Source organism: Erpetoichthys calabaricus, chromosome 3, assembly GCF_900747795.2.
Source record: "Erpetoichthys calabaricus chromosome 3, fErpCal1.3, whole genome shotgun sequence".
In the NCBI taxonomy this organism is placed as follows: Eukaryota; Metazoa; Chordata; class Cladistia; order Polypteriformes; family Polypteridae; genus Erpetoichthys; species Erpetoichthys calabaricus.
Genome location: NC_041396.2, coordinates 77,585,025 through 77,612,323, shown reverse-complemented (window position 1 = coordinate 77,612,323; position 27,299 = coordinate 77,585,025). Strand labels below are relative to the sequence as shown.

The following is a 27,299-nucleotide window of genomic DNA, read 5'->3' as shown; positions in this document are numbered from 1 at the left end:
ATAGTTAAAGGGCAAAAAAGAAGAAAAATATTTAAGTCACTTATCATAAAATTATTTAAGTCACTGGTTGTATTCGACAGTACAATAATCTAGTTAATCTATAATAATAAAAGGCAAAGTCCTCACTGACTGACTCACTCACTCACTCACTGACTGACTCATCACTAATTCTCCAACTTCCCATGTAGGTGGAAGGCTGAAATTTGGCAGGCTCATTCCTTACAGCTTACTTACAAAAGTTAGGCAGGTTTCATTTCGAAATTCAAAGCATAATGGTCATAACTGGAACATATTTTTTGTCCATACACTGTAATGGAGGAGGCGGAGTCACGTATCGCGTCATCACGCCTCCTACGTAATCACGTGAACTAAAAACAAGGAAGACATTTACAGCACGAGTCACACGCGGGAACGAAGGTAAATGACGTTAATTTTTGACTGTCTTTTAATACTGTGTAAGCATACATATTAACACATGTGCAATTAAACGTGTGCATTTACGGGGTGATTTCTCAGGCTTAAAAGCTCACCTTTTATCAAACGCGGGAACAAAGGTAACTGACGTTGTTCACTGTCTTTTAATACTGTGTAACCATACATATTAACACATGTCCAATTAAACGTGTGCATTTACGCTGTGATTTCTCAGGCTTAAAAGCTCGCCTTTTACTAAAAAGGTAAATGCAAAACTATTTTCAATCAGTTTATTGAAACGCTCCCGTTAAGGATTGCAATAACATATTCGCGAGATAAAACAACTAAGTAGGGGGAAATGGAGGAACAGCCGCAAACAGCGAAGACCAAAAAATTTATTAAACAATTGAGAACGGAGCGAGTTAAGCATACAAGCATGTTCATAAGGGAAACAAAGCACGGTGTAAAACGTAAGTTTAAATTAACTTTATAGAAACGCTCCCGCTGCGGATTGCAATAACATATTTGCGAGATAAAAGTTTAATGAGAAGACACGAGGTATAAACGAACCACACGCCGTGGCGCAACGTTAGGGGCAACAGTTTCAACCATTCTATGATCTGCTTCTCGCAACTGAAAGACGGCACATGGCGGATGTTAGCCGACTTGCTGACCGCAACGTTAGGGGCTTCAAGTATGGCGCTGACGCCACATCTCAGTGCCAACACTTTGCAGACTGTACTTAAAAGACACGCCCTCCTCACTGGACAGTTAAAAACACCAATCAAACTAACGATGACATCAAGTATTACCCAATCAAAACTAGGAAAGGAGGCATCTTCATAAAATGCGTGTGGGATGATTTGCATGAGACGCTGCTTTAAAAAAAAAATGATAAAAAAAATACGGGATAAATCCCGTCCAGTATTGATTCAAAACGGGACGCGCAATTTCATTCTCAAACGCGGCACGATTCCGTATTTTAAAGGACGGGTGGCAACCCTACAGTGCCAGGTAACCACCCATACAATCACATTGTGATTCAGACTAGGAATGCAATGAATGTAATTACCCCGATCTACATACAAGGCGAAAGTCTTGCAACATTCAAAGATGATGGTTTGGGATAAGTACACCATACAACATAAAAGAGCTTATGAAGCCTTGAACCGAAAAAAGCAACATCTCAGAGATCGTAAAAAAAAAAATAGGAGGTAATGTCGTTTTACTCGCTGTACATTTTAGTCAAACATTACCAGTTATTCCACGAGGGAGACCAGCAGATGAACTCAACGCGTGTTTAAAATCCATGCTTCTCCCACGCTCTGTTATATGTCGCGTGTTCTCGGGTAGGTGCACCAAAAAATTTATACATTTAAGCATGTAATGGGCAAACAAAAAATGAGGTATACCCGAAGGCACTGCAGTAGTACTTAATGTAACTTTACTTCTTAAATTTTAATGTTTTACTGTTTAATAATTTATACGCTTCTTATATGTTGTTCAAATTCTTTTATCAAAATACCACTGACAGCGCAATGCACGATAACATGGAGTGAATACACCATACGCATCCGCCCACGGCTGCCCTGCTGTGCGCAGATAGGAGTTGATTCTACAATAAAATAAAATAAAGATAAAAAGAGTAAAACGATCATCACCCATAAAGCGGATAGTAGACGTGACGTACTATATGTGTACCACATTTCAAGTGTATAGGTGAAACGGTTTGCGAGCTACAGGTCATTTAAAATCCTGGACAGACACACAAATTGCCACGGTAGCAAATTACAGAAGAAGATTTTACTGTTTAATAATTTATATTTATATGAAATGTGCTTCTTATATATTACTTCATATTCTCATATGATAATGATGTTAATGTTTATATTGATTTCTGTGTTATTAAAACTGCATGTATATGTGTATATGTATATATATATATATATATACTAGCAAAATACCCGCGCTTCGCAGCGGAGAAGTACTGTGTTAAAGAGGTTATGAAAAAAAAAGGAAACATTTTAAAAATAACGTAACATGATTGTCAATGAAAGCCCGTTTCAGTCACTAAGTCTTATGTGTGTGTTTATGTATGTGTGTATATATATGTAGATGTGTATATGTAGATATGTATATATATATGTATATGTATATAAATGTTTATGTGTGTGTGTATATTATATATATAATATATATATATATATATATATATATATATATATATATATATATATATATATATATATATATATATATATATATATAAAAAAGACAGCAACAGTTATAACAATGACAACACAATTACATTGACAATCATGTTACGTTATTTTTAAAATGTTTCCTTTTTTTTTTCATAACCTCTTTAACACACTACTTCTCCGCTGCGAAGCGCGGGTATTTTGCTAGTCATTATTAAAAGACAGTTTTAACCAGGCAGAGAAAGCGAAATGCAAAAAAGAGGAAATTTTAGATCCTAATATATAACAGCTAACAATGCTGCCTCACTGCTCAATCATCCTTAGTTGCAATCACCAACAACAGACTATTGTCTTAGTGGAGTTATGAACATTCTCCCAACACCCAAATGAGTTTTACTTCAGGACTGCTGATTCACTTCAACATCTGAAAGATGTTCAGGTTAGGTTAATTGGTGATAAGCTGGCCCTGTGTTACTGTGGTTGTGCATGAGAGGGCTATGGGCCCGCATTCCTATTCAGTGTTAATTTCAGCCTTGTGCCAAAATCTGCTTGGATAAGCCCTAACCCCACCACACTACTAAACTTGATGAAGGGGTTTAAGAATTGGCACCCTACCACTATTGAAAAAGAATCATATTTTTCTGCAAAATAAGTTGAAACTGGCAAAGGTAAATTGCACCCATCGTTCTATATTCCACCAACCATAGAACATAAACTTTTCTTTTGATTTAGGTTTTAACATATTATTAAAAGAATAAAACAAATGAAAATTTGTTTTCAGTTATGGAATTCACTCTCAACTCACTGCAGATAGTAATGGAGGACAGAATGACTAGTGCCATTATGAATATAGCTGTACATCATCTCTCTGCCACACTAACATTCAGTACTTCAGGCAACAAATCACAGTATTCAGCAGAAATGTATCAAGAAATGCTACAGAGGCACCTTTATATCAACAGTCTCTCAGGTGTGTTCAATCTTATAATCAGTCACCCAGTCTATTTGAAAGGAGGAAAGTACTCCTGTAACTGTGTTATATCATTGTGTGCATTAGGGTTGTCAGAATGAACATCACTATTCAAATATAATTTATATCTTTTATGAAAAAATTGTTATTCAAAGGCAAATGCTGATATTTGATTGCAAAAGAATGGTCCTTTTTTCACCCCTCACTATGTTCAGCATCATTTTACTCCAGACATGCTATACTGCAATATATTTGTATTTTGTATGTCTTTTGCACATCACTTACAGAATCAGTGCTTTTATAATTTTGAATTGGTAACTTGTATCTTTATTTAGAAAATGGACCGATTTTTGTACTACACTTCTACCACACTTTCTACTACACTACTTTTTCGTTTCATTATTTTAATTGCTTTAAAATCAACATTTTAAAGAACATTTTCAGTGTCTGGAAATTATACTTAACTACCTCAACCAACATATTAGTTTTGGAGGCTGCCTGCTTGACACGTAATTCCTAAGACAAAGACAAAATTAAAAATAATAGTTATGGTTACATGTATTATATTTTTGTTGCATCTGGAGGAAAAGAATTCTGTTTTGTTTAATCCTGTATGTTTTGTTTAATCCTTTTATGATATTCTTTGACAACCTGTGCCTTGCTCTGCACGCCTGATCTACCTTCCACAAGCTTTTTTTTTATTTTAACCTTAACCTATGCTTCTTGTAATTTGTTTTAAAATTTGCATTCTATTATTTTTTTACTTAGCAGCAGAATTTTTAAGTTTCTGTTATGGAAAGTGCTTGCCAAATAACAAATATAATGAGTAGGGAATACTTAAAGTTAAACACACATGTTGCTTTAGTCCCCACAAAGTATGCATTATATGCAGTACAGGCATATGTATTACTTTTCTGTTTACTCATGTCACTTTTCATGCACAGAAAATCAATATCATGTTTTTGTGAAGGAGCATCAGGGCATGAGTCATAAGTGCTGCACAATATACAGGCACAGTGTAAGCAAAAAATCAAAAATAGTAATAATAATGAAGCATACAAAGACATGTTAAATACAAAAATATATGTAACACTTAAAACTTCTAACCTATGTTTAAATATATTATTGAAAGCCCAGATTTTTGTATAATTTGATAGCCATAGTGTGCATCACAATGTATACGGACAAGAGGATTGAACAGAAGGATAGTTCAAATGGTGGCAAAAGAACAAAACAAAACATCAAGACAGATGCAGCCTGACCTCCAAGATGAAGGTACAATAGTTTCAAATCACACAATCCATTGCTGTCTGGATGAAAGTGGGTTCCATGGTAAAAGACTCAGGAAGACCCCAGTTCTGAAAGTCAGAAATAGAAAAGCCTGACTAGAGGTTGCTAAAATGCATATTAACAAACCATTGTCCTTCTGGTAGAATTTCCTTTTGACAAATGAACCTAAATTATTAGAGTTTTTGGTAAATCACGGTGGCTCATTGCTCAAAGTGACAAAATGATGCTTACAAAGAAAAATACCATGTCTACTATGAAACATGGAAAAAGATCATTAATGTTATAGGTTTGCTGTGCTGCTTCTGGCACATAGTGTTTTGAATCTGTGTAAGATGAATGAATCAGCAAGGTTCAATAGCTCTGTCTCAGTAGCAGGTCATGGATCATCCGGCAGGATAATGACCCAAAACCTACATCTAACAGCACTCAAGAATAGCTAAAAAGACAACAATGAAATGTTCTGAAGTGTCCTGGTATAAGTCCCAATCTGAATCTAGCTGAACCTCTATTTAATGCAATGAAACGCACAGAAGGGGGAAGAAACCTATCAAATCAAGGAGAACTGCAGCAGTTTGTTCAAGAACAGTGGGTCAGATTGCCAGTTGAGAGGCATAGATGGCTCATTTACAGCTACAGAAAGCACCTGATTTCAGTTATTGCCTGAAAAAAGTGTGCTATAAAATAATTAAGTTAGTTGTAAAAATAACTTTGGCCATGTCATTTTCATTTGTTTTATTTTTTACAATAATATGTTAAATCCTAAATCAAAACAGATGTGTCTGCTTTGTGGAACATGGGATAAAGAATGGTGAATGCCAATTACTTTAGCCGATTTAAACTTATTTCACAGAAAATTGTGATTCTCTTTTAAATAGTGGAAGGGTATAAATACTTCTGTTTGCAGGTAATATTAAAGCAGTTATTTAAAAAAAAAATGAATGGCCCTTTTATTTTAGATTTGCTTTCAAAAGCTCATGGAACATGTTCGCACAATATGCATTTTATCATAATTTCCATAGTTGTTCATTTTAGTTTCCAAACAGAGAAAGGCCAAACAAAATGACACCTTTTATTGGCTAACTAAAAAGATTACAATATGCAAGCTTTCAAGGCAACTCAGGCCCCTTCTTCAGGCAAAATGAAGGGGCCTGAGTTGCCTCGAAAGCTTGCATATTGTAATCTTTTTAGTTAGCCAATAAAAGGTGTCATTTTGCTTGGCTTTTCTCTATATTCATAATGGCTAACACGGTACAACACCCTAGTACTACAGTTTCCAAACAGGAAACACCAATATCTTACTGCCACCTACTGATCAATTTCATAATCTGCACTCTTTCCTTTTGAGTGGAGAATTATACAGGTAGAAGAAAAAAGTATTTGGAAACAAGAAAAAAAAAGTAGAAAATGTACATATACGCAACATCCAGGGGTATCTAGTGACTTAGGTAACTGATATGAAAGATGCAGCATTTTCATTTTTTTAGTTACTTCATCAAAGAGTTAGTTATCACATTTTTGTTTATGAAATATTTTTTATCACTAAGTCAAATATAAAAATAACAGTGAAAACAGAACCTAATTAAATGCACTAGTAGAATGCATCAAATAGATGCTTTTATAGCCACTTTTTCATTATCATGTAGTTAAAAACATAGCCCACATAGGCATACAAGATGAAGTGACCTCTAGAAAAGGTAAATATGAAACAAACTAAACTGTGAGAAGTCACACATGTTTTTCTATTTTAAGACAGATGTGTTCCACAAATTCGCAAAATGTTTTTCAATGGAGCATTTTGAAATTTAAATTTCAACAATTTGTACAGTGTGCTCTATTTGAGATATTACACAAAAATTTAACTTTCCTGACGAATTTCAGTTAATAATAAGTGCGCCAAATTTAAAAAAAAACTGCCCACTGGAGTCGAAGTTGTTTCATGTGGACCAACAGATGGGCAGACACACATGACTACAGCAGTGGCTGGTTTTCAGATTATATGTGACCACACCTAAAAATAATACTTTTTGTTCAAAATACTTAAATACATAACAGATTAGAAGGCTAAAATGCAGTGTAATATAAAGAGCACCTACATAATCAAATATATGAGCACTGCAGTACATTCCAAGGATGCACATTTTAGGTTATGTTGTAATTCTAAATTGGCCCTCTGTTGGTGTGCTTGAGTTGCTTTACAATGAACAACACGTGCCTGTTGCCGGATGGTGCTATAACACACTTTGGTTTCCCCATGATCCTGTACTGGAGTAAGGGAGTTTGAGAAGGTTACATTATATTCTTCTTTATTATCTAATCCTGTAAGACAGTAGTCCATTGTAAAGTAAACTCATTCGCACACACATTTAATCATGCATCATTTTACAGTTTAATTTGCACATTTTCGAAATGTTTGAGGGAAACTGGAGGTTGCAGGTACCGAAACTAGGATTCGAACTTTGACATTTCTACACTATCCTTATAAATTGTGAACAGAGTTGACAAAAATTCCTGAATCACATGAGAGTCGATAGACTGCAATCTTGAAATTTACTTCAGAATCATAGACAATACAAATTTATCAGTTACTAAAAGGTTCAAAAAGAGTATGTCATTTTTTAGTTAGTCTGTTTGTTTGTGTGCGCATATTACACATAAACGATAAATTTGCCTCTGCTTATCTATTAAAATTTTACTGTAGTATCTTTCAAATACCAGCATCCATGATTTTCATGATTTTCATCATTTATGATTCTATTTTTAAACATCCTGCTAGTTTAAAAATAAGGAAGAATGCTGCTAGTTTAAGAAGAGTTGGTATATGTATAAAACACCACATTTTTGGGAAACAGAGTTTACACCACATAAAGCTGACCAGCTCTACTAACTTTGGACAGGGATGAACAGAGTACTTTATAAAGAATGCTGCCTTGATGCCAGGATGCCAAGAGCTTTCTGCTGTGTCCTCCATTACACAGGTAACTCCACGTACAGAAAACACAGATTTACTGCACAGTAAAGCAGGATTTTTTACAGCACCCACTCAGTTCTTGGACACTGCACTGATTGGCTGAGATGCACCTTCTTGTACAGCCAGAGAGAGCTGCACCATCACTGCATCATTTACTAAAACACTTTGCACTCCAATACATTGATCACTGACTCTATGTGGTAAAGTGAGGTCCATGGCTGTTTGCCATTGTAAATAAATAATTGTCACACTTGCAGCTTAAGGAGGGGGCGTGGTAGTCTGGCCGGAGTGATTCCCGGGCATGATGCGGGCATGGGTGTTTCCACACTGAAGTGCACAGTTGTGTGATCGCCCATGTCCTTAATTGATACCGGGAGCTGCTAATTGCCACACCTATGCCACGTCTCCATTATAAATAGGACGAGAGCGAGTTTGATTTGTCCCTATCTACCAGTTCATCTGGCTACATTACCGATGCTGTTGGGTTGGAGAGGCTCCCAAAAGAGAAGTGGGAGCATGGAGCAGGACCTGCACCATCATACCCTACAAATATTTGCAAGTACTCTTACTTTAACTGCTGTAAACTTTTTATTTTGAACATAAGCAATCAATCGTGCTTTGTAACAACCCTGCTTGAAAAAGTAACAAAGTAGAATCATTACTAAATAATACAGTTTTTAAACAGTGATATTACTTTCATTAAAAAATATTTTTTTACAAAAGTACTTTAAAAGTACTTAAAAAAACTCCCTACATACTGTAATCTGCTCTAGCACAGTAATGAAAGTAAATGTAATTTGTTATTTTACACCATTGTAAAGGCTGACACAATGCCCCCACAATTTTGAAAGTAAAAGCCAGACTACAGTCTGCAAAAATATTATTTTTCCTTATCTTCCTGGAATTTTACTAACAAAGTAGAAGCAGCTTTACAATAAATACATCATCTTTTATAAAATTTAACATGGACTATCGCCCAGTCAATGGTTGCCTTCTTCCTTGTATCCGGTGTCGTCAAGATGGACTCTATTGCCCTGGGACCCTGTGCTAGGTTAAGCAGGTTTGAGAATGTTATGTTATTTAACATTGCAACAATAATGAACATGCACAGAAGACAGAAAAATATATTTAAAAAGATTTTTAAGTGACACAATTTTATTCAAAATGCACTAAAAAGTTTTTTTTTTTCTCGTACAAAGATTTTGTCATATGTGACTAAAAATATAATGCATAGATTCATTAAAGTGAAATTTCTAACCTGCTTAACTATAGAAAGAAAATGACACATCGTATAAAAGTTGATCAAAGTATGTAGGTTAATGGTTATAATTGGAGAAATGTTCAAATTGTAAGAGTAACTCTCTGCACTAACACCATAAAATACTATATCATAACAGATAAAGGCACAAATGCCTCATTTGCTCAAGTATACCATCATTAGTCTGGACAAAAGTCAGGTTAGCTAGTCCAAAATTAATTCTAAGACATTTAGCTCATTTCTAAACACTTGTGTTTGAGACCTCTTTTAAAGTTATTGAACTAAAAATTAAAAAAAAAAATCTTGCAAGTTTGTTTCAAAATAATATAAGCTGGTAAAGCAAATAAAGTATATTTGCCTACCCATGAAGAATGCTCCTTCATTTGATGTTGGTTACTATGTGTTCCACTGGCATGACCGCGCCAAAAGCAGTTCTGGCAAAGCTGGTAGTTATGGCACTGCTGACATCGATAACGAAAACCCATCATACTTTCACAACGGCAATATGAACATTCAACGGGATGGAAGACTACAAAAACAAATTAAAATCAGCTTATTAAATTATGGGTTAAACATATTTATTGGAATTTGTTTAAATACATTTATTTAAGAAACAACATTAAAAATAAAAAATGTTTTCTGGAGGCCAGAAATTTTATAACACACATGTGCAGAAAATTCTCTCAGTATCTGCTTAATTTTTCAGAGGTCACAAAGATGCCTATTAATTGATCACAGGGTTTCAAAGAATGCACAGACACTAACAGAAGCTGTAAATTAAATAAAAGACAACAGACAGATAACAGTGGCAGCACATCTGGACTTATATACTCTGACTGGATTTGTAGATTTATTTTTAACCCTTGCTGTCTTGTCACAGATACTTGAAAGGTCCTAGTATTGAAAAATGATATATTTCTTGTATTTGTTGCATGCATATTTTTTGTACAGTTCCACTGTCATATTCGACACTTTACTGTGATCTTGTTAGTCTATAAACAGAGCTTATGGTGACGGTGATGGTACATACTGTTTTTGCATTGTATAAAATATATAATAGTATTTTATCACCCAGTAACTGTAAAATGCATAACCCAGCTAATGTTAGCATTTTCAATTATGATGGGAAACATAATAACCTTGTTATACACATGAAAACATTAAAGGGTATCACACGAAAGTGTTATTACCATTTTCCACATTAGCAAGACGGTGTATGAGAGGTAACCAAACCAGGCACTGTGGAGGTGGGTCAGCCATTAGAGTGTCCAAGAACATATTCAAAGCAATTTTCTTCTAAAAAAAAGAAAAAAAAGAAACACAAATCAATATTTATTTAAGATTCTACCGTCATTCTCATATTATCTGCTGACACTGTGTTACTGCATCAAAAACAAGAGCTATTGATAGATTATTTAAACCTATAAAGCACAGTCACTTTCACTGTTTTATTCAGACTGACAAATCATTTATGACAATAACTAATTATTATATTAAACTACTAGCTAATACCTGCGGCTTTGCTCAAAAAGATCTTTTATTAAATTAGCTGATATAAAAATATGGACACAATTTTATTTCAGTTTTTGATTATATACGTAAGTCTGCGCTGTATACGAAAATCACACAAAAAGAATGAATATGTTGAGTAAGGAACTACAATAATTCTCTCTATACATTAGATGTAGCACCCCCAGGTTCCAGAATCAATGGGGAGCGAGGTGAACTCACTCTGGAGCACGTCACATAAAGCTTGCTATTAGAAAAACAATCATCCCTCAAATCCACTCCCGCCTCTTTTAGAGACTGACCTTGTGCTTTATTGATATTCATTGCAAAACACACTTTAATTGGAAATTGGAGGCATTTGAATAGAAAAGGAAAGTCAGATGGGATAAGTGGAATACACAGTATAAAGACAGTTTTTCCCTGACCACAGCCAGTAAAGATGCATCCTTCAATTACATTTTTGTGTAAAGCTTTTATTTGCAGTCTTGTGCCATTGCACAGTATGGGAGGATTTAAGTTTCTCAAAAGCATAACTGGTGCTCCTATCTTGAAAATAAGATTGTGTGGAGGAATGCCTGGAGGATTCAACATATGCAAGAACTCCACTGGATAGTGTACAGCCTCTTCAACCTCTACTACTGAGTCAATTAAATTATATGTCACCTTGTGTGTATTACGCTTTGCTAAAAAGAAGTTACTGATTTCTGTAGCTTTGTCATTTTTAAGCATTAATATAGCTCGTTCCCTTAGCCAAGATACAGGTTTAGAAGGTAAGTTTTCTATATCAGGATATATCTTCTCCATTAGTATCTCTATGTTGTCTATTAAAGTACTGTACATAAAATGTCTAAGATCTTTATTTTTCTCTTAATTTAAATAATAGATCTGAAAACTCTTATGCTTTCAGGTCACCCATCATATGCACTCTCATATGTTTTTAAGTCCAAGTATTTTTATTTTCGGACATATACTGGACGACTTCAGACAGGCCTTGACCTCATCAGCACATGTACCCCTTGGTATGACTGATAGGGTATGCCTGAAATCTCTGGCAAGCAGTACAGTAACTCCACCCATTAACCTATTTTTATTTAGAATATCTTGAAATATCAGAATATCTCTGTCAAGTACCTCGATTAATGCCTTTTTAGATATTATACACTCATCCCATACAATTAATTTGCAGTCTCGGAAAACTTGAGCCATTTTACTTTGCTTGGTGATATTGCATAGTGGAGTATCCGTAAAACTCAGATTGAGTGGCAACTCAAAAGAAGAACGTGCTGTTTTGCCATCCTGAAACAGCATCACTACTATTCCAGAGAAAGTCACTGCAAGTGCAATATTTTGACTTTTTCTTACTTTTGTGAGCAATAAATTTATTAGGAATGTCTTTCTGGTCCATCCTGGTTCATCTAGGAAAAATAAACTACCCTGTTCCCTATCGATGCTATCAATTATAGACTCTTATACTTTTTTTTTGGTCACAATTAAGAAGTGGTTCTTTATTTGAAATAATATTAGACAGCTTCACTGGATCATAAGATATTTCCTTCAAACAGAGTTCAGAGTTTATGACCACTTTGTTCGATCGTTTGGGTTCTGGTAAGCCATATTGTTTGAGTGGTTGACCTGCCAATCCAACTACTATGTTTTCCAGCAATATGAGACCTTTATTATAGACTTCATCCATTCTTTGCTGCATATCTAAACCCTGAGATTCTTTCTCCATTTTTCACTTAATATCTTTGGTAAAATGATTTCTGTATTTTCCCAAAGTAACATTGGCTCAGACAGTTGTCATAAAACCAGAATAACAGCATATAGGTCTCTGAGTTTACGGAGCAAATCAGAAACTGTTGCGTTTTCTAAGGTGTGATCCCAATGACCATTCTACCTTTCAATCAGCCTGACCAATCAGGCTGATTGAAAGGTAGAATAAACATTTCCAGCTACTGTTTTGATATCTGTGAAGGATTTGGGCCCACATACTTTGTGCAGTAGAAGACGCACATAGTAGCATTCTGAATTGTTAGGATGAATAGTGTAAACCCTACTAAGTGCATGGTCCTTGACTTCAGTGTAACCTGGTACATCCTCACTCTGCTTTTGTCTAGAAAATGAATTATTTCTCCAGACATAACATGAGGGAACTTAATAATAAAGAAGACTTTTTCAAAAATCATCTACTTTGCAAAGATCAAAAAATGCCATTAGGGTAGTTTTAAAATGGTTTGTTAATTTGAGAGTTAAGTTTTCTGATGAAAAACAGACTCTCTGGCCATTTTCTAAATGTGCACTAAGATGCATGACTGGGGGAAACCTTTCATGATCAGGAAAACAGAGAATGTGCCAAACTGCTCCTGAACGGCTAATATAATAACCTGTCTGATACATCTTCATTTCATCAAGCTCATTTTAGGTGCGAACATGGCCTGATCAGAACCTTTGTTGATATACTTGTGTATGTATTGTATAGACTTTAATAGACTTGCAAAACTCTATGTTAATGTGAGCCTGAAAGGCGCGGGACAACACAGGATTGTAGGGTATTACCCAGTAATTATCAAGCTCTATACCATTAATAATTAACAGTATCTTTTGGTACATCATCCATTCAACATGCATGGAGAGTTTTTGTTAATGACACCACAAGGGCCATGTATCATATTCCTCTTTATTATTTCATTATTATTTTCATAGAGTTCAGGAACTTCTTCTGGATTTGGTATTTCTGCTCTTATAACATCATCAGTTTGATTAGGAGTTATATGATCTCGTAGCCACAATAAAATATGAACAAGAGGTAAACCTCGCTTTTGCCATTCTTTACAAAACATATGGCATCTCACTGGTCCAAAAATCTTACCTTTTGTGAACAAAAGCATGATTTCCTTAACTTTTAAAAATCAAAAACACAGGCTATAAAAGTCATGGTGATGACTGGCTGTTTGGTTCTGGTATTGATGATCCTTAATTTCAGACCATTTAGGGTTGAAAGCAAAGTTTATAAAAACATCAGGTCTTCCATAATGACGCACATACGTCATGGCCTCCTGAGTTTGTTCATTCATATAGCGAGGACCCCTGGTAAAACTTGAAGGTAAGACTACCATTTTGCCCAGATCTTTCACTTGCGTATCACTCTTATTTATCGCATCTTGTAGATGAATGTAGCTGTCCACTCTTAGTTTTGTCTGATTGTTTCTAATAAAAATCGAGTTTCTCTATCTCAGCATAAATGTCAACTAAACACTGGTTTAAAAGATCATGGTAATACAGCAGATGATTAAGTTGTTCTTCTCAGTCCATGATAAGGTATGAATAGAAACCTACTGCAGATACGTGTTTTTTTTGAGTGGTAATTTGGTATTCAGATCATGATGTGGTAGATTAATGCTGTAGCCATCATCACCGTGGCAGAACATTAAAGGGTACTGTAGGGCATCATACACGCAATGAGTTTCAGAGATTCTTATCAGCTTGTCATCTCTGCTTCGAAGAATTATATCCCCGCTCTCAAAAATTTGACCTTTAATGACAATTGCCATCTCGCGTGCTTTAGGTGCATTAAACCTAACCCTGCACTTGTTAACTGGCTTTTTGGCAACACAAAAAAACACCTGAAATTCTTTGTCTTTCGCTACATTATCTGTCACTACTTTGAAGTTGTTTACATAAGAATTCACATTATGCAACTCTGAAACTATATTAGACTTCACATTGGAAGGGTGTCCTGATGTGGGAGCTACAACTGAAATGATTCTTAAAAACTGTTCAGAAATTAGAAATCAAATCACCTGATTTTAATTTATGCAATTTGGAATTAGTATTACCACATTACCATCAGTACATGAATATTAATACTAGTGGGGACAAAACACTACACAAGTGTTATGGAAACGTCCCTGGAGCCTACATATCGCACCATAGAGCAGCCCTGGGTGCGTCTGACCATGTTGTTGTTCACCTACTATCAAAGTTCAAACAGAAACTGAGACAAGAAAAATCAGCCATAAGAAAAACACAAAATTGGTGCAAGGACAGTATAGTGGAACTGCAGGAATGCTTAATGAGATCACTTTCACTGTAAATGAATTTATGAAATTTTGTGAATCTATGATCATTAAGGAAAAAACTTAAGAACTAACTTAGATAACAATTTTAACGGGAATGCAAATACAAAAAAATATTCTCTAAATGCAGTCAGTGTTTATTTCTCCTCTGTAAACTCAAACTATTTAAAGTAGACAAGGACCTCATGTTGTCCTTTTATCGCAGTATGATTCAGTCTGAAACTAGAAATAATCTCAAATGAAGACAGACATTCATTACATGTAGAACTTAACTTCGGTAAATCAGGAAGGATAGTTGCTTTGAAGACCCACAGAAATCACTCCAGAAATTCCTTTCTTCCTACGAAGACTTTTTAATAAGGAATATCGGAGAAAAATTTTAAGGTTTGATATGTATCCTTTAACAATTTTTGTGTAAATATGCATTATCAAACTGCCTTACCTTAACCTGTCTTGTCTCTATTTGTTTTTTTCATTTCTTTTTGTCTTGTTATAAGATGCAACTGAAAAGGCAAACTTCATGTTTTCTTGTGTAAACACGACTAAATAAAGCAACCTTGAACCTTGATACACAGCCATCTTTACAGTCACTCCAAGCCCAAGTCTCTGTATCCTGCAGAACGGAGTGCAGCTGGATGTTGGTGATGCGCAATCACAGTCTCAGTCATTCTTACAGATGACGCTGTCAGTTTTCATGTAAAGGGTGTAACAGGAGAGCATGCAGATTTGAGAGGCTGCTGGCAAAACTCAGCAGAGGTGGAGAAGGAGGAAGATTTGTGTGATTAATTGTATACTAGTGGCTTATTTGGTGGGGTGATTGAAAAGTGCCTTGTTGTTAATATAAAATCCTTTATTTTATTTATATTGTGTGTGCTGTATTGCTGTGTCTGTGGTTTGCCGCCCTCTGACACCCCCTTGTTTTCTTTGCAATTATAAACATTTTAGAGTGGTCACATGTCTTATTTTCCGTTTGAACTCAGGATAGTCATCTTCAAGAATGGTAAGTGGGGTTTACACATACCATTTCATCTAGTGCAAAATTATATTGGAGGGTGGCATGGTGGCATATTTGTAGTAGCACTGCTGCCTTGCAGTAAGAAGACCAAGTTTCGTGTTCCGGGTCCTCCATCCATGGAGTTTGCAAGTTCTCTCCATTTCTGCATGAATTTCTGGGTACTCCAGCTTCCTTCCAAAGGTATGCTGGTTAGATGGACTAATAATACTAAATTGGCCATAGTGCTTGTGTGTGTGTGTATGTTCACCCTGCAATGGACTGGCACCCTGTCCAGGGTTTGTTCCTGCCTTGCGCAGTTCAGATAGGCTTCAGCACCGCCTGCGACCCTGTTCAGACTAAGCGGGTTAGAAAATGACTGACAAAATGATATTGGTTAGTTCCATCTAACATGAGCAATCTTAAAATATATGGGTGTTTCCAGGCTTTTTAACTCACCCTACTGTACACTTATTGCTTGTTTTGGTGGAATAGAGGGTTGCATGTATCCACTTAATAACTATCCAGAGTAAACCTTTCCGTAGACATAGGATTCAGCACTCATAAGAATTCCACTGACTCCGTAGACCTGCCGATAGAATTAAATGCTTGCAAAGGGGAATGATGGAAATACCTACTGGGATAGAACAGTTATCTTACATGAACCAAAGTTGTCAAATGTTACTGGATTTCTCTTTTAGTCAAGGATGCTCATATGTGTATCTGGCACCAGTGGTCAATGGTTGACTTTAGAGTTGTGTTATTTAATCTGAGTCAATATATTGTGGACACTCAAGTAAATAGAGCTGAGCTAGCAAACAATCATGACTTGGTGGTGAGCTAGCTCAGACATACCGAGAAACGGAAACGGGTACTAAAGCTTCATTGGGTATGACTAGCAGATGTCTCTGTTCAGGAACAATTCAACTTATACCTCCTGAAGACTCTCTCCTTCATTTCAGGATAACTGAGGCCAAAAATGTTGTTTGTGCTTGTCATGGTGGCAAATGCTGGGACCACTGGTATACAACAATTGAAGAAATTGATGTCAAATTGAAGAAAGAGTATTTCTGTGCAAATTTAGTAGGATGGTTAGAAGATATGACTATAAAATATGGGCAGGCCCATAATGCAGTAACTAAAGCAGTGGCTGATACAAAAGCCAATCTGTGAACATAGTTAGAATGACTGCTGGATGGCCTTACTGTGTTTCTGGCAAACCATTCAATGAATAAGAAAGGTTAAATAGGACATTGCCAAGGCTGTTCTCTTCCAGTGTGGGGAAATGTTGACTTAATAATCTGCAGCTATCTTAAAACAGGTGAATGAAACAATTTGAATGGTGGTAGGTCCTTCTTGGAGGAAACAGTGCCAAGAACACTGGATGGAATAGATCCTGTCTCTCCGGCCGAGGCTACCATAGTACCTACAAACCTGTAGAGACAAGACTGCAGAAGTGGATAAGCTGTAACTGTAAATTCAGAAGCCACTGGATTTTATGGGAGTTTTTCAACTAACACGCCTCTTCAGTATTGCATGAATGGTAGGGAAAGTACCTTGGAAAAAGGTGACTGGGATTTTGCGGCCCATTTTTAAAAAATGGGAGCACAGGGTGTGTTCCATTTATGGAAGGTTCACATTTCTCAGCCTCCCTGGGGAAAGCCTATGCTGGATTTTTGGAACAGAGACTCAGTCCAATAGTTGACCTCCAGATTCAGGAGGAACAATGAAGATTTCATTCTGGCCTTGGAACATTAGAAGAGCTGTTTACCTGTTCAAAGATATTTGAAGGGTCATGGAGATTTGCCAAATATATTATAATGTGCTTTGCAGATTTAGACAAAAATTTTACGACTGTGTACCAAGTAGTACCTCGTGGGTGGTGCTTCAAAAGTTTGGCTGTTCTAGGGATGATGCTGCATGCCATTTGAGAGTTGTGCTCACATACTTGGCATTATGTCAAGTTTTTTCAATATGGGCACTGCCAATAGTGTGCCTTGTCTCCTCCTCTTTCATGATTTTCCTGGACATGATCTAATACAAAGATTGAACAATATCTATTTTGATAAACTAAAGATTGTCTATATGCCGTTTATAGAAGATACCATGTTCTTAGCCTGATAAAAATTTGATCTACGCCAGGGGGTTTGCACAGTCAGTCCTGGAGAGCCACTTAGGCTGCAAATTTTTGTTCCAACCTGATTTCTTAATTGGAAACCAAACTTTGCCAATAGCAAATCTAATTTAATTTTATAGCTTGATAGTGTTTTTATTTTGCCATGTTAGACAGTTCTTATAATGTAGATTTTTTTCCTTTTAAAGTATATTATGCAAATGATTTGTAGTATCAAGTAGATTAGTAATTTTCAGTCCTTCACTAATTTCTCTTCAACATTCACAAAATAGTGAATGCAGTTGTTTAAAACTATAGTGAGCAATTGAAGGTAGGGAATCTTAAAAGGAGTGACTATTAAAATGAAGCATAAACATTTTGCTTGAACAATAAGTGACATCATTAAGAAATTTGTTTGGAATAAAAACATGTAGCCACTTCAGCCATCGAGGACCAATTTTGCAGACCTCTGATCTACAGGTAAAATGTATGACTTTTAGTACATTCAAGTTTGTATACAAGTAAGGGATGTTTGTGAGATTGACCAAGAAATCAGTGCAGGCAACCAATGTTGTACTGATGTTGTAATGGACCTTGGAGGCGAAGTGGGTGTTAAACCTCCTCTGTTCTGGGTAGTGACTGAAAGAATGAGATTGTGAGTACAAGTGACCAACTAGACAAAATGCCCCAGGACAGTACATTCAAACAGTATTGATTAAGGCTGAACAGAAACGCTAAAATCATGAAATACAAATGAATAAATAATACAAATAAGGCACACAAATGATGCAAAAAAAGCGAGCTTTAACCTTAACTTGAACATCAAAGTAACACACAGTAAATCATTTTAAAGCTTTACCTGTTGTGGAAAACACATTCGTACTGAATATTCAGTATAGCCGAAAGAAGGGCCTTCAAATACAGCTGTTGGAAGTTTTAATACTTCTCTCAAAAAGTGATCAAATTTGGTAAATATCATCATTCCATTGGAATCTGAGATCTGAGAAAATATGTCTAAGGAAGGGGAAGCAGGGTAAAACAAAGCATTTTATGTTTTTAATGTACATGTAAAGTCAGTATCCTATAATTAAAATACTGAAATAACATGAAAACCTATTAAAAGGAGAAAAAATATTATTATGACTTAATTCATTTAAGTATGAACTCCTTTTCCACAATACATAACATTCTTTCTCTATTATATTTATCTACATGAGCCTTTTAGAGGAGTAATTACTGAAAGGTAGGCCAAAGACTTATCGCATAGTGCAAATCATATACATACTATAAAACAGACATGACAATATTGTTGTGATATCATTCCTTGAAGTAATATGATTAGCTTTTTTTACAAGAAGTACAAAAAAATCCTGTTTAATAAAGCCAATGGAATCAGTTACATCATTATCAGTCATTACCAGCAGTGCTGGACATGATTCATGGACAGATGAATAATTCGTCTTGATCTAACTAATCTTTAACAACCTTTAAAGTATAAATGGTACAAGTGTGGAAACCTAGAATACATATTGTGAAAAATTGTACTTTACTTAACTCTCAAATATAAATATATTCTTTGTATGTATATGTCAAAATAAAAATTAAATGATAGTTGACTTTTAGTGCAGTGCTGAAGACTTATTTAATTGAAAGAATACACATCCCTCTAAATGGGTATACATTAAAACTTGTGTTAAAACTCTGTAAATACTATTCTCAGTTGTTCATCATTTAGGTGCTCAGCTCCCCAGATTTGGGACTCACTACCATCTGAGCTTAGAAGTATCGATTCATTCTTAACTTTTCAAATTGAAACTTAAAACTCATATGTTTAAGACTGCTTTTTCTCTTTGATTATAATTGCTCTGTCTAATTTTAATTTCTGAATTTTTAGTTTTGTTTATAATTTGTGTTTTATCTATTCTTCCGTGTCCTTGAGTGTTTAGAAAGGCACCTATGAATAAATAAAATGTATTATTATTATTATTATTCTCACAATCAATGACTTGATGATTATTCTCTACACAAGTGTATTTCAAATGGTGCGCCATGGAAATAACAGTGTAATGCCCCTGGGTCCTGACCTGAGAGAGACACAGTCTTCAGGTGGTCGAGACCTGTCTGAGAAGAATGTGACTGCCTGGAGAAGCTGACATAAAAGCAGCTCTGTGATCACCATTTTGCAGATACAGCACTTAGTTAGCACTTTAGCAGGCAGAAGACATTCATCAGCAACTCTCACAGAGGTGAGGGACAGTGGGCAAACAAGTTCCCTCTAAGCCTGGCTCAATGGAGCGAGGCAGAGACAGGACCACCTGTATGAGTGGTCAAAGGGATGAAGTAGCTGGAAAATGTGCTCACTATGTGCTGTGTCTGCAACAGCAATCTCTGAGCTGCTTTTTTGCCGCCCCCTGTCCAGTCCCTTCAGACAGTTTAGCAGTTGTATGCTTTTGTGTTTAGTAAAATCATACCTTGGATTTTATGGGTTACAAAAAGTGTGGCACAACAGAAAAATGGATGGAAAACACTGCTCTACCTGCACCTTTGCTACTGGCACGCTAAAAAATGTCTTTGTAGCTGCTATCTCACTTAAAGCTGACACCATGCATTACATGGATGGTTATGTTGCATTCTTTGCATAAATTAGTGAAGATACTGCAAACGTGAACATGGGTAGGGATAATTATTACACTTCTGTTTTAGTGCCACTCAAAGATAACTTATTTAGCGTTTACGAGATTTAACTTTGACTCGAACTTCTTACAGAAACAAGAAATGAAGAAAAAACGTAATTTTTGCCTTCGTAACTTTTGTCTAGCTTTGCACCAGGACTACCATAACGCCCCCCCATTCATCAGTATGTATAAATCAAGTAAATGAACACCAGTGGTATGTACTGACATGTGACACATCATTGTGAACCGCATGGTATGAATCTAAAAAAAATTACTGCAGAAAGTAATTATTACTAAATTACTGGTCAAATGAAAAAAAAATTATTTTGTTCCTGCAATTGCACCTTAACCAATAGCTAGCACTGTATGATATTTTTAGTTTAAATATGCAGCAGTATTTTAAATTATGCAAAATAATTAGACAGTAATAATCAGGCTGTAAATAAGGACTAAAGCCTTAAATCTGGTTTTAATTTGTAGTAAACAATAATTTTAATTAAAAAAAACACAGAGGCAGTCCATACTTTTAAAGCAATCAAATACATACAGATCTTGTTAGCCACAAGAGGGAGCTCAAGCTGCATCAACAAATTTCCTCAACGGTGAACATTTAAGACTGGTATATTTGCCAGAAATTTCAGTTGCTCAAATATTTTCCTCCTATCTCTATGGATCTCTATAGTTATTCAAATAAACTCCACAACAAATGAAGCCTGTGACAAACAATATAGTTTCAAAAAGCAAAATTTAACAATTTATCAAATGGAAAAATATATGTTGCTATTTCAAAATGTGCCTAAATTAAAAGAAAAATGTGCTAAGACATACATATACATACATACTCATGTGCAAATATACTCTATAAATGATATTAAAAATTACTTACACCGAAGCTTATCCACTAACTTTCCTCCACACATAGTGGCCAACATAGCTTTTACAGAAAAAACTGTCAGCTTTCCATGGCCCTCACTGAAACATAAAATCAGTTTAAACTTAATATTCACTTATAAAAAAGCAGTATATCTGTTACCAAATTTTATTATTAGATAAAAGCATTTCATAAGTTAGACTTTTCATATACTGCAGCATGACACTAACATATTTAATCACTGCAATGACTGTGATACAGTTAACAAATCCTAGTATAAGTACAACATTGTACTGCTAAGTAGTTTATATTTACTTTAAGTAAATTAAATCGTCATATCACCTTTTAAATATAGGTCCCAAATCACTACTTATTTATTTGTTTGTTTATCTATTCTTTACTTAATGAAATGTGGGGTGTAAAGCTAATGACCACAAATTGTAAAATTTGGAAAAAGGTATTGTTTTTTTATTGGGTGTGACTTAATGAATCCTTAAAATCAGAGATGTACTGAAGAATCTAATAGTTGATCCAACACACGTGTACCTTAGCCTGATTGATTTTGAAAATCAAAGAATCAGTGATACAGTGCTAAGGATTAGCAGACTTCAAGCTCAACTAAAGAAGGGAATGTTTGAACTGGATTGTTTTGATGGACCAACTATCTGGTTTTCCCCTCTTATTTCATTATTTTTCCTAACTCTCAAATATCCTTGTCTTCTTTTTCTCACATAATTTGAGAATGTTATTCTGTTTGTTTTAAATTATCTTTAATGTGTTCTCCAATTTGTTCTAGATATATTTATACACCAAAAATATTAACATGTTATAGACTTTAGCCTGGATTAGGGGGTTGATTATAAATGTTCACCATATATACCTGCTTGTATGTTTTTACCTATATTAGTGTTTTTCCTTTAAGGAAAATGCAATGCAGAAAATGGATGTAGCAGCAGACAGAGCTAGTGCTGAGGTTAGACTGAATTTAGAGAATACAATGTGTTTAGTTATTATAAGACAAATTTGCATAGCACAGAAGGTATAATATTAAGAATGGAAATTTTGCTTCTTGAAGAACAAGAAAATATGCTTGACTGTTTGTTTGTTCATTTATTTATATGTTTCTTTGTTTGATTAAGTAAAAATTTTTCTTAATTTTGCACAGTTCTTTAATAGAAATGACTATAATATGAATGCCATTCCATCAATTTTCTATATTCACTTAATCCCAACAATACAGTTACACTGGGTTGGAGTCACTCAGCAGCACTGGGCACAGACCTGGAACCTGTCCTGAACTGGGTTTCACATAGCACTTTTACACTTCTTTATACAAGGCCAGTTTAGAGCACAAAGAATAACCTACTCTGTGCATGTTTAGGATATGGCCGGAGAACTAACACAATTAGAAAAAAAAACCACACACACAGGGATAATGTACAAATTCTGCTGGATTTGTACTTAGTCTCTTGGAGATGTGAGGCGGCAGTGCTACCCACTGCACTACAGTTCTGCCATTTATAATATAACCAGCAACAGGAATATTGTGAGTTGTAGTAACTGTTAAGTAATCAATGCCTCTTTTCACCTGTCATAAGCAGCTATCATGAAGTTCAGAAGAAGACTGATTGACTGCTCCACATTAATCTGATGAGTTGTTGGAAGCCTTTTGTTAAGCTGATAGTAAATAGAAGAAATAATTGTCTCCAGTCGAGAAACATTAATTTCAGTGTTGTGGTCTAATGTGTTAAGACCATTATCTCTAAAGGCTTCAATCATATTCCAAACATCAACAAGGTGAACTGAAATAAAAAAGAGAATATATAAAGAATAAATCAGGAACTACTTAAGCATTACTGAAAAGCAACAACACTTTGTGCAAAAATTACTTACGGTTGCATCTTTTTTGAACAAATCTTAATTTACAGGCTGTTCTATAGGTTGAAAGTCGGATTACATCAAAATTCTGGGTCCCTAAAATAGAACAAATATAAAAACTTTAATTAATTTCTGAGTATAGTTTTAGAAGTTAACACCTAAAGTAGTTCATAAATACATTTACAGGTATACCTAGATAAGAAAACATCAAACACATGACAGGTTAACATCATCTAGTTTTTCTAGGTACCACAACTACTTTGTATGTAATAGTAGAAATGTTTTTAACCTACAATATTTAAAATAATTCACTCACTCCAAAAGTAATTTTAAATCATTGCCTCTATTTAGTAGTAAACCATTTTGAAAATCCATAACTGTCGAACTCCTTGATAAAATCTTGTCTTAGTAAAAAACAGCCTAGCATTACTAGGTGTATGATTCAAGAGACAAATATCAAACATGACAAATAATGAAAATAAATGCATCCCATAAAGATCCAAGATCATAATTTAGAACGTTTGGTGTTGAAGAATGGCAGTAAAGCATGCCAAGAGGTTACAGCATTGAATATAATTAATAAAAAGTCTGTGTTTTCTTTCCAGTATTGTACATTTTGTATACAAAAGAATGTTAGGTTTCATATGTGATTAATTCATTTTTAAATAAGCTGGTGATACTGTATTAATGGATTTTCATACAAACACTTAGTGTGCTGGCTTATGTTTTTAAGTAAGGCATGCACAAATTGCCCCAGAAAGACACTTGGAAGCAATGTATCTACTCCAGCAAAACTCAGCCTTGTAAAGAAATTATGGAGTAACTGCTGACTTTGCCAAGTTAAGAAAATGTTTATAACATCAATTAAAAATAAAACACATTCCAACAGATCATCAGGAAACTTTTTTGTCCATGTACTATATACTCTATACGTGAATATATCGAATATAATATATATGTCATAAATTAGCAGTTAAATAAATGAATGTTAGAACATTAGAACAATCTGCACGAGAACAGGCCAATCAGCCTAATAAAGCTTACCAGTCCTATCAACTTAATTCTTCTAAAAAAACACATCAACTCTAGTTTTAAAAGTCCCTATAGTCTACCACACTACTTGGTAGCTTATTCCAAGTGTCTATGGTTCTCTGTGTAAAGAAAACTTCCTACTGTTTGTGTGAAATTTACCCTTAACAAGTTTCCAACTGTGTCCCGTGTTCTTGTTGTGGTCATTTTCATTTTAAAATAACAGTCTTGATCCATTGTACTAATTCCCTTAATTTTAAACACTTCAATCATGTCTCCTATTGATCTTCTTTTGCTTTAACTGAAAAGGCTCCGTTCTTTTAATCTTTCCTCAAAATTCATCTCCTGTAGTCCTGGAATCAGCCTAGACACTATTCTCTGGACTCTTTCTAGTGTTGCTATGTCCTTTTTATAGCGTGGAGAATATAAAGCTTGCGTATAACCTCCTTGGACTTGTACTCTACACATCGTACTAATATAACCTAACATTCTGTTACCCTCCTTTCATCTTGCGATGAAACGTGATCTTTGGGAGAGAGATCTTTTGAAGAGAGAGAGAGAGACACTTTCATGTCCCGCGAGACAGACAAGTCACGTCATACTTACAACCTTTGGAAACAATTCCCGTGATACACATGCAGAGCAGGTTAGAGATAATGGAAGTAGGAAATTAAAAAGTCTCAAAAAACTGAGAGTAAAGATCGCATTAGCAGCAAGCCAGCGGCTAATTGAGCAAAGAGTTGGTAAAAAAACAACTGTTATTTGTTTCCCATTGTATCACCATTTAAGAGGGGTTTTGGAGGAGCGGCCGCGTCTCTTTTTGGGTGCATTCAGCCACTATCTTCACAACAGCGTGTAGTGCTGGCATGGGGTGGGGTGGAGAGGGGTTGGTGAGCGAAGCGAGCAGGGTGCGAAGCCCCCTAGTATATATATTAAAAATAGCAGCTGCCCTAACATCGACCACTACGGAATACCACTCTTAACATCAGCAAATTCTGATAAGGCTCCTCACACAATAACCCCCTGCTTCCTGTGTCTGGGCCAATTTTGCAACCATCTACAAATATCACCCTGAACTCCCACTTCTTTGTAAATAACTTAAGTAAATAATATATATGTAGAAGGCACTATCCAATTGAAGAGTCACAGCAACCGACACAGCAATGATTGTAAGATTAAGAAGAAATGCTACAAACAGAATGTATAATCAGTGACAACTCTGCAATAAATGCCAGTGGGGCAACACCACATGATGTTCAAAATAAGTAATAAGTTTCCCTCATTAAGAATCCTGTTCTTTTCATAATTTCCATTCATATGCTCAATATAACTACTTTTCAGAAAAATGTGCTTCTTATAATTTTTAAAATTGCCTTTTTGCAGGGTATTGAAAGCCTGTTTATGGCTGAGGGGCTGAACCAACCAACATTGCAATGTTCAATATACACTATGGGGTTGAAGATCATTACCCATATTAAAAGGAGAAGCCTCTGTTGTTATTATTAGTTTTTTTATCACACGTTTGCACTCATAGTTCAAGATAGACTAGGCACTAGCATCCTATTGTTTGATTTCACTTGCCATTACCAAAAGACAGACAGATATTATTAGTTAGTAAATTTAATTTTTACATTAAACAAGTCTGCACACATATAGAAAAATTCTGGTATGGCACCACCAGATTTTTCATGCCAAAAATGACACTGTGTATAATAATAATAATACAAGACCAAGGCATAAAAAGATAACACAGCCTCAAATGACTCATTACAGGGTGAAATGTTTAAAAAACATTTTAGGACAAAAACCAACACTGCATTCAGTCACAACTCACCCAAATGTTTAAATTTTAAGTTGAAGTTGCAGTCATTTTATCATACGCAATACAAAAATGCAGCAATTAACCTTACATAAAGTTAAAATTGATTAAAGAGAAAAAATATGGGAAAGAAGGAAGGCGGCTTCAAACACAATTTTTCCAAGACAGCCTTACAATTATAATACAATTTTTAAGAACTTCTTCTTAAAATGCAAATATCTATGCATTGTATTTTTACAAGAGTGCTTCTTATAACTAAGGTGCATGTAAAAGTTGTTTTTCATTTACACCTGTAGAATTTTAAAATGTTTTTTTCTGTATACCAATATACAATTCTAAAGGTGACATTTTATATTTATTTACCTTAGTAAGTGATGATGCAAACAAATTATTTGATGTTCAGTGCATTTCACCAGATAAATTACAAATAAACTAGCCAACCGGCGGCATAGCATACACCGCATAATTATGTACTGATGGGTGAACACTTCCTGAACGACACAGTTGTCCAAATGGCATGGGTTTGTGGATACCACTGTGAGTGAATGAAAAGATGGACCTCTGGAGAGAGCAACATACAATTGTCTGTGACTGAAAGCGAGATCATCTGTGACGATAGAGGCCACGTTGGTGAAAGTTACTTCGTCGGCAGGGATAAGTTTCAGCACTTGCATTTTGCGGATAAAAGGCAAATTATCCGCGACAAACAAACTGTTTTACACGCTGCATACCAACCCGCGGCATAGTATACGCCGCATAATCACGCCGCTTTTTTAATGTTTTTTAAGCAGAGGGAAAAAAATTAACATTTGCAAAATCTGTAACGCTGCTTTCAGTAAGTACAATGCACACGCGTTTAATTTGTCAGCCACTTTTTGCCAGCCGTCTTTTCTGGTTTGTGCTGCTTTTGCAGTGTTACCGCTTGTGCATGTTAAATCTTGAAATCCTTTGAGTAACTAATTAACTAACTAACTAACACCCACCCACCCAGCTTGTGTGAAAAAAATGCGCCCGTACTTTCATAATTTTGTTGCAGCCTTTGAAAGACTTGCTGATCATGTTTTCTAGACTCAATATACATTGGCTTTTCACTCTGCGCCGGGGCGCGCATTCATCTCGGATTATTACATCCAGCTAGTCTGCTAGACTAATCTGCTACATGGCTGCGTTTGAAAAACCGACTTATCCTGGATGAGTTTCACCGGCATTAATGATTAAGAATCTGGTTGGAACAAAA

At 35.3% G+C, this 27,299-nt stretch overlaps 1 protein-coding gene across 6 annotated transcripts in view; it reads right to left on the bottom strand.

The window, feature by feature from the left end:
• dtnbb (dystrobrevin, beta b) overlaps nt 1-27,299 on the bottom strand; it is a 244,321-nt gene that overhangs the window by 137,991 nt on the left and 79,031 nt on the right. For all 6 annotated transcript variants that reach the window (XM_028796944.2, XM_051924578.1, XM_028796943.2 and 3 more), the window contains 6 exons: nt 23,230-23,310; nt 22,925-23,138; nt 21,352-21,437; nt 18,650-18,804; nt 10,292-10,397; nt 9,464-9,630 (listed from right to left, as the gene is read on the bottom strand). In XM_028796944.2, coding sequence (XP_028652777.1) covers nt 9,464-9,630; nt 10,292-10,397; nt 18,650-18,804; nt 21,352-21,437; nt 22,925-23,138; nt 23,230-23,310 — 809 coding nt within the window. The remainder of the gene's footprint in view (nt 1-9,463; nt 9,631-10,291; nt 10,398-18,649; nt 18,805-21,351; nt 21,438-22,924; nt 23,139-23,229; nt 23,311-27,299) is intronic.